General features: G+C 33.7%; 1 protein-coding gene across 1 annotated transcript in view; it reads left to right on the plus strand.

Moving 5' to 3' along the window:
* LOC118764431 overlaps positions 1–4,809 on the plus strand; it is a 12,179-nt gene extending 7,370 nt beyond the window's left edge. The window contains exons 3-4 of the mRNA XM_036505186.1: positions 318–366; positions 4,150–4,809. Of these exons, the coding sequence (XP_036361079.1) occupies positions 318–366; positions 4,150–4,451 (351 nt within the window). The 3' untranslated portion in view covers positions 4,452–4,809. The remainder of the gene's footprint in view (positions 1–317; positions 367–4,149) is intronic.
* The last annotated feature ends 4,663 nt before the right edge of the window (positions 4,810–9,472 follow it).

Genomic DNA, 9,472 nt, shown 5'->3' on the forward strand with positions numbered 1-9,472 from the left:
TGAATGTATATGTATGTATGTAAGTATACATACATACATATATACATATATGCATGTATATATATATATATATATATATATATATATAAAATATATATATATATATATATAATCTCATTTTACATTTTTTTCTATGCTTTCTTATAACGACATACAGTTACACATACACACGCAGACACACACACACACACGCACACACACACACACACGCACACACACACACACGCATGCACTTACGCATACATATACACAGACAAATGTAGATATAATTATATTATGTGACTTGTATATATGCAGTAAGCTGGTAATCTTTTCAGGTAGAGAGACTAGCAGAGGGTATAACATCGGAAAGTAGCGACTTATACCGTAAGTACTTTCGCAATTCTATTCCCTCTCTACATTCATACATACACACATAATACATACATACATACATAATACATACATACATTACATACGTATGTATAGAATATTAATACATATAAGTTATACATACACACACACACACACACACATATATATAGACATACATAGAAATACAACAAGAGGCTTCCAAATAGGAAAGCCTTGTACTAGAAAGAGCAGTAGAAAACTCAAACCACCAATTAAGGATAAATTCTCGAAAGGAATGAAAATTAAAAACGTTTATCATCTCAATTATTTCCCAGACCATGGTTTCTAACTATTTCCAGCAAAAAAAAATATTTGCTGAAGGCCAGTGTTCATCAGTGGGATGACAGCCTTTGATTTCAAATATACACACAACAGCCAGATCCACATGTAAAACTAACTGCCTGTATATCCTAACTTATTACCCTATTGTTATTTATTATGTTTATATATAGTATATATATATATATATATATATATATATATATAATATATATATATATATAACGAGCAAAGTGCTCCCGTCCATGACGGTGCTGAATCATATCTGCTGAATTAAAAGCAATCAGTATTTTCTTTTCATCAAAAAATAATTAAGCATGCCTTTATTTTAATAAAATTTTAGGTTTTGTTAAACGTAGTTAAGCAAAAAAAAACTTCTTGAGAAACCAAATAGTCTTTCCTTCCTTCATGCCAAGTTTGAAGAAAATATCTCTTTTGCATCTTAATTTTTTGGTCTCTTAAATATACTGCATTTTGTGGCATTATTTCAAGCCAGCCGGCTTTTTTTTGCGCAAACTGCACGTGCATTTTTTTTCGCGCACGCGTAGTATCGATCGCAACAGCTGACGTACTTGCGGGTACAAATGCACGTTCCCACGGCTTTATCGATCGCATTCTCACCTGGAATCGATTTTTGTAATTTTTTCAAGACTTATACACGCCCTGATACTGTCAGTATCTACATATCAAATTTGAGCGCAATCGGATGGAGGATGCCCGAGATCCTAGATGACACACACACACACACACACACACACACACACACACACACACACACACACACACACAGAACGGATTTTATATAATAGATATGCACACACACACACACAGAACGGATTTTATATAATAGATATGCACACACACACGCACTCGTATGCACACACACACGCACTCGTATGCACACACACACAGAGTGTGCGATGGGTAAATCGTCGTCATTTTATATTTTTAATTTCGCGCATGCGAATTGTTTGTTTTGTCGACTACAAAGTACGGTAGGGTCGGTTGGGCACAGTCTGTGAGAAAAATAGCACCATGACGCAATTCATTCTGCCAGAAATTTGGAAACGACATGTACTGCTTGGCATTCGCACTGGAAGCTACAATACGAACATTTCACTGTGCTTGGGTGTCAATCTGAGGACAGTGTAATCTGAGGACATGTATCAAGTGATAAAAATCAAACATTCAGTCAACATCCTGGTGTTTGGAGTGATCACTTGTGATGGCGACGTTATGCCTCCATTCATCTCTCCACACGGCTTCAGACTAAACACGGAGGCTTACATCAAGTGCCTAGAGGAGATAGGGATCCTTTCGGTTTGAACGGCAGTTTTTTCTAGCGGTGTCATATGAAATTGTCACCCATAATTATGACCCTAGTATCGATCTATTGCATTTCAATCTGTTTTAGGGTTAGGGTTAGGGTTAGGGGTGGGGGGAAGGGTATCTTTTTTTCTTCACAAATGTAAATAAACCCAATCTGTTTCTTAAACGAGTGACATATTCATACGGCACAAAATGTTTTTTTTACCTTAATTGACGTCAGTGATTGGTTGAAATTGTAGAAATTGAAGAAAAAAAACAACAAATATCTTACAAACCCTAGAATTTTCTCAATAAAGCCAAGAGAAAAAGCTGTTTTATATACACATTCTACCAGTATACGAAGTTTAAAATTTTTTAGCTACCTAGAAATTATGTTAAAAACTGCCGTTCAAACAGAAAAGATCCGAGATAGTGCTGCCTTGCATCAAGAGAGTGGCTGCTTGAAGACCCTATGTCTGGCAACAAGACTCTGCACCATGTCACACAGGCAGGAGAACCCAGTCATGGCTGTCATACAATTTCTGCGACCACGTCACCTCGAACATCTGGCCATCTAACTCCCCACACTGCAAACCTCTTGTAGGGCGCACTTTGAGTGAAAGACCAGCAACACTCCTTGGATTATAGCAGCATTCACCAACTTAAACAAGGAGACCGACCAGAAGAGTTGGAGGAGATTCTGAAATCGTCTGGAGGCCGTGGTTGAAGCCAATGGCAATTTCATTGAATAAATTTACTCAATGAGAGGCATGCAGTAACAATAAGATCACTTTGAAAACTATATATTTTCGAACAGAGATTTTGGCAGCGCCACCCTCAGCTGAGTGATTCTTCTGTGTCGAAGAAGAGAAATAACCCTGAAACCGCGATCCATAGATCTTGTTCTGTGTTGGGGTGGGGATGCTAAACTTCCCCGTTCGAAGCTATAAGGACACAGATAGTGTGTCGTATAGCCAGCTGGAGACGATGTTTTCTGGGACTAAGCAACAGTAACCGAGACTGCCACATTATATTGGCAAATAATCTTTACTTTATATATTTAAACTTGTCAACATCGAAATTTCTGAACATGTCTTTTTAATTCATAATTCTAAATTAGCCTGTTATGAACATTTTAATTTGTCAACATTGAATCTTTTAAAGATGTTTTTCTAATTCATAATTTTAAATTTTTACCATTGATAAACAAAAAATATTGTTGAAACTAGTTTGCTATAATATGTAAATAAATCTATTTTAAACAAATACAAGTTTTTCAAATTTATATGCATTTTCACAACAAAACTCTCTTCTCTCTCTCTCTCTCTCTCTCTCTCGCTCTCCCTATATATATATATATATATATATTATATATATCTATAATATATATATATATTATATATATATCCACACACACTTACATATATATATATTGATATATATATAACACTTACATATATATATATATTATATATATATAGGTTTAATTTCTATGCATTAATTTATACTTTCTTCATTAACGTCAATATGTATTTTATCAATGTAGGTTTTTTCCTCGGATTTTATAATTTTTATAAGTTTTTATATATATATACATATATTTTTGACCTTTTTGTTTATCGCTCGAAGATGACCCGTTTTTTCTAAAGGGCCAATCAAACAAGTCCATTTCTTTTTAAAGGTGTAGCGTTTGTAAGAGTCTAGATTGAATTGATATATCTGTTCCATTTCTAGCAAAAACTGTCTGATGAACGCAACGAGAAACTCAGAGTCACGATTTTGTTGAATTTTCTGCTGCTTAAAATAAAGTATATATATATATATATATATATATATATTATATATATATATATATATATATATATATAATATATATATATATATATATATACATATATATACATATATATACATACATATATATAATAAATTATATGCATACATATTATATTATATATGTGTGTATACATGCATACATACATGTATATATGTGTGTACACACATGCATACATACATAAGTACGCATGCGCGTGCAGACACACATGCACACTCATATACATACATGCATAAACACATACATATTACGTGCGATTTAGAAGTATTGAACAGAATGTATTCAGAACCATGTTTAATTTCAACAACTCTTTCCTCTCTTTTCACCTGCACCAGCTTACACAGCGCCGGGCCCGAGTTTAGCTGATCGTCGAATACAGTTCCTACTATATGAACAAAAATCCGACAACGTTATTTTGCCATATCCAACTGGAACAGGAGAACGCTATATAGATGTGAATTATTTTGAATATAGGAACCAATACCCAGAAAAATTTATGTCTTTTCAATACCTTCTTACTATCAAAAAACGTTGTAAATCTACCGCTACTAAAATCAGTCTTTCTTATATGAAGAGTTGGCTAAACATTTATCTGCTCAAGATGGTCATACTGTACTTTGAGAAAATGCTTATATGATTACAGTTAATACAATAATTATGATAATAATAATAATAATAATAATAATAATAATAATAATAATAATGATAGTAATAATAATAATGATAGTAATGGTTTCAAAATTTGGCACAAAGCCTGTTATTTCGAGGGAATGGGGTTAGTCGAATGTGCAGAAGGATATTGGAATTGAGACATTTGTTGTCGACCTAAGAATCCTAAGAAAGATTCTTGTGATTTGAGGAGACTTGTTGTCACCAGACCTCAAGAGAGCTTCCCTGCTAATTAAATTACTATTTAATAGCTTTCGAGTAATAATAGATTAGTAGTAGTAGTAGTAGTAGTAATGGTGATGATGATGGTGATGATGATGATGATGATGATGATGATGATGATGATGATGATAAAAAATATTCAGACAAATACATAACAAAAACACCAGGACTTACAAACACATATAACATACAGAAAATTGCACTACTAGGCACTGCACACATCCTACGCAGAACACTTTCCATACAATAACCATCAGAGCATCACAACAAATCACAGCACATACCCAAGGCACACAGAGCTGCGCTCAGTAGTGAAGTGAAAGCACGATATAAAAAATATACTACTGAATAATAATAATAATAATAATAATAATAATAATAATACTAATTAGCTTACATGCAAAAGAAATAAAAAAAAAACTAACAAGAAATAAACAATAAATATTTATAGTTTTAGTAATTTTGTTTTTATTGTTGTTTTTTTGTTGATTCAATGCAGATATGATAGCATTGAGCATGTGCAGTGTGTTGTTCTGTTTTACGATCGCACTTTCTTATGTTGAAAGCCTTCAATGAAATATACGAGCAGTGCCATATGGTGCTAGCTTCTCTGTATTTTATGTGTTTTTGAGTAAACCCTGTGGTTTTCGATATATATTTGCATAATTTGTTCCGTTATGCACATGATATAAGAATTATTTCTGTTTCCAATACCCACATGTCAGTTATCTCTATTTCCAGATTCGTTTATTTGAATAATTTACCAATTCATTTTAGTGAGATATATCATTATATATATTATTATATAACATATTATTATATTATAAATATTAATATTATATTATGTATTATATTATATATATATATAATATATATATATATATTATATATATATATTATATAGATTATCATTTATATATATATCATTATATATATATAATTGGGAGTGAAATTTCAATCCGCTGAAGCGTTTATTTCTGGTGGTTGTTGACATTATTATTATTATTATTATTATTATTATTATTATTATTATTATTATTATTATTATTTATTATTATTATTATTATTATTGTTATCATTATTAAAGCAGTGAGGTGGCAGAATCGTTAGTACGCCGGTCGAAATGCATAGCAATATTTCGTCTGTGTTTACGTTCTGACTTCAAATTCTGCCGAGGTCGACTTTGGTTTTCATCCTTTCTGGGTCGATAAATTAAGTACCAGTGAAACACTGGGATCGATGTAATCGGCTAGCCTCTATTGCATTTCAATCTCTTTTAGGGTTAGGGGTGGGGGAAGGTTATCTTTTTTCTTCACAAATGTAAATAAACCCAATCTGTTTCTTAAGCGAGGGACATATTCATAAGGCACAGAATGCTTTTTAACTCAATAGACGTAATTGATTGGTTGAAATTGCAGAAATTGAAGAAAGAAGAACAAAACTATCTTACAAACTATAGAATTTTCTCAATAAAGCCAAGAAAAAGATGTTTTATAAACACATTCTACCAGTATACGAAGTTTAAAATTTTTTAGTTACCTAGAAATTGTTAAAAACTGCCGTTCAAACCGAAAAGATCTCGAGGTGTTTCACTTAAAACCATAACACGTCACCCTGTCTGACAATCGGTCAACTTAACGGTCGAGAGTCTAACACTCTAACCACCAAGATCCACGCTTTCACAGTAACGAAAATACATTTATAACACGGTAAATATTTTTCGATATCCGATCGATGCCATCTTAACGGGTGGTCTAAAGTCTCCCATGGTTTTACTATGGAATCTTGCACACCATTGTATAATACATGTGTGTTCACGCGTGGAAATAATACAAGAAACGAACTTTAAAGGTAATAGTATGACTTTATTCCTTCGTTAAGTAGTACAGTAGACCAAGTAAAAAACATCACGAATTCTGGTGGTTGTATAGTTCATCGATCATTTGGATAATTCAGCTCGGGTCATCGTTGGTTACATGTGCTCTGTTATATTAATTTTGCTTTGATGAATAGCGGCAGGAAAACAACACGACTCACCTTCATGAAAATCACTCACCCCCTCTGGACTCAATAAGTTATCCCAAAGATTTATAGAAAAAAAATAGACTCCAAAGCACATACCGATTAGTATTTTGAGAATATATTACGGTCCAAATGCCGCGCTATCCTCAGCCAATCAAAACATAGGACAGAACCAATATTCAAAACTCACATGATAGATAAAGCGACCAATCATTACAGATTAACGCGCTGATCCTATATGAGTTTAATGTATTCAATATGCCATTACAAAAATTGGTCTCGCTACACCATATCTTTATATATAAAACTAAAGTTGTGTGTCTGTCTCCTACGATTTAGATTCCTAACTACTCCCACATTTTGCGGTGCAGTTTGACCAAAACCGGGTATCTTATAGTCGTGATTCATATCGAGCCCTTCTGGGTATTAGCGCGCGTCTACGATGAGTCTACGATTAAAAAAAAAAATTACCATAATTTTTTTCCATTTTAATGCATTTTTTCGCTATTATATAAGGGAAGTAACTCTCTAAAAATGTCTACGATGAGTCAACGATTTAAAAAAAAAATTTACCATCATTTCTTTTCCATTTTTAATGCATTTTTTTGCTATTTTTTGGCTATAACTCTCTAAAAATGCTTATATAGTTATTTCCCTTACAAACCCGAGCAACGCCGGGCGATACTGCTAGTTTATTATACGAGAGGGGGATTAGTATCAATAGTCTTTATGACTTTTAGAAATTACTGTCAATATAAGAAATGTTGAAAGCATCGAGGAGCTGACAGAATCACTACTGCGCCGAGCAAAATGCGTCGTCCGTCTTCATGTGCTGAGTTTAAATTTCGCCAAGATCGACTGTGCCTTTAATACCTTCCAAGTCGATAAAAAAAGTAGCAGTCGGGTACTGGGGTTGATGTAATCGACTTACTCCCTTCCCACAAACTTGTTGGCTTTGTGCCAAATTTTGAAACCAATGTAAGAAAAGCTGTTTCTGTTTGGAACTTGTATCAAAATTCAAATGAAAATAGGTTTTCGTAGTAAGGGAGAGTACTCAGCTTACATCGCTAATAACTGGTTCTATTATCTCCCATGACTACGTTTATTCACCTATAACTCAATATGGCATAACTACAGATTCCTGCAACCCACCGACTTTGGATGATCATAACTTTCAGAAAAATGGATATTTTTTAATGAAATTTTCTACGAATATGTGTTATATCATGTAGATTCCAAATACCCAAAACATTTTTTGGTGGAGGGAATGTTTTAGGAGGGGTGGGGGTGGGGAATTTCGGAAAATTCACCGGCGTCCACTTCAATTCGTCTTAATTTTCAAGAAAATAGATATCTTAAAATGAAATTTAAATATTCCCCTACCCCCAACCCCTTATTCCAAAATCCTCCACTATTTTTCTATTTAAAAAAAAATCTTGCTTTTAAAATATGGACTGTCCAATTCTGCCATTCGCCTCTCTGTATAATTTCCAAATGATTTTAAAAAATATTTCAAAATCAAAATGGAAAAGGTTTTAAATTATCGCAAATGCGTGCGGCTTACTATCGATTCTTGCGAGGGCCTCATCGACATCTGACCAGCGCATATCTCCACTAGAACCACATGTGTTTGTGTAAGAGAAAATCATTTACTAACACAAAATTATGTTAATAAAATAAATTAGCTGTAACATGCCTCTAAATTATTAGGGATACGTTTCCGCTGTGTGCTTTATAAACGTTTAGTAATTCTCCCAGGCATTGTAACATTTCATGGCATAACAATCCCTGTAGATGGCCTCATCGACGTGCGATAAGGGATTGTGAATATGTCGCAAAGGGTTACTCTTATTTCTAAAAAAGTATGTGTCTGTTTTGTTAGAAATAAAGAGAGAGAGAGAGAGAGAGAGAAAGAGAGAGAGAGGAGAGAGAGAGAGAGAGAGAGAGAGAGAGAGAGAGAGAGAGAGTGTGTAATTTGATTGTGATCTTGTCGCTAGGGGTCACTCTTCCAATTTTTCAAATTACGCACTCTCTTTATTTCTAACAAAACAAGCCTCTGTTTTATTTTAGAAATAAGAGTAACCCCCTAGCGACAAGATCACAAGCCCTGTGTTTTTTTAGAAATAAGAGTGACCCCTAGCGAGAAGGTCACGATCAAATTGAAATTTGGATTGTACATTTCGTGGGCAAGTCTTGGAATTTTAATACTTTTGATATGTCTTCGATATGTCTTCACCGAGAGTGCAATTATTTCATAAACTACAAGGAGATTGTTTTCATCAGTTTTTTGAAAGAAAACAGTCTATTTGCCGTCGACAAATGATGTAACAGCCATTTATATATATCTATACTTAATTTATATATATATATACGTACTTACATTCATGCTCAAAAACGCGCGCGCATAGACGCACACACAAACACACTCAATCACCCCCCACACACACAAACACTCACACACGCGCACACACACACACACGCACGCACACACACACACACACTCACACACACGCACACACAAACACACACACGCGCGCACACACACAGACACACACACACAACACACTCACAACACACACACATACGCTTCACTGTAGGTTGTTCTTTATTTATTTAATCGATAATTTAACATAATATACGTATAACAATTAAAATTTTAAAGTAGCAAGTTATACAAAGTATTTAGATAAAAAAAAAAAAAAATGAACGAAAAAATAATTGTGCCGACAGCTCAGAAAGGTGGCA

This window comes from Octopus sinensis, linkage group LG8 (genome assembly GCF_006345805.1).
Source record: "Octopus sinensis linkage group LG8, ASM634580v1, whole genome shotgun sequence".
Lineage (NCBI taxonomy): Eukaryota > Metazoa > Mollusca > Cephalopoda > Octopoda > Octopodidae > Octopus > Octopus sinensis.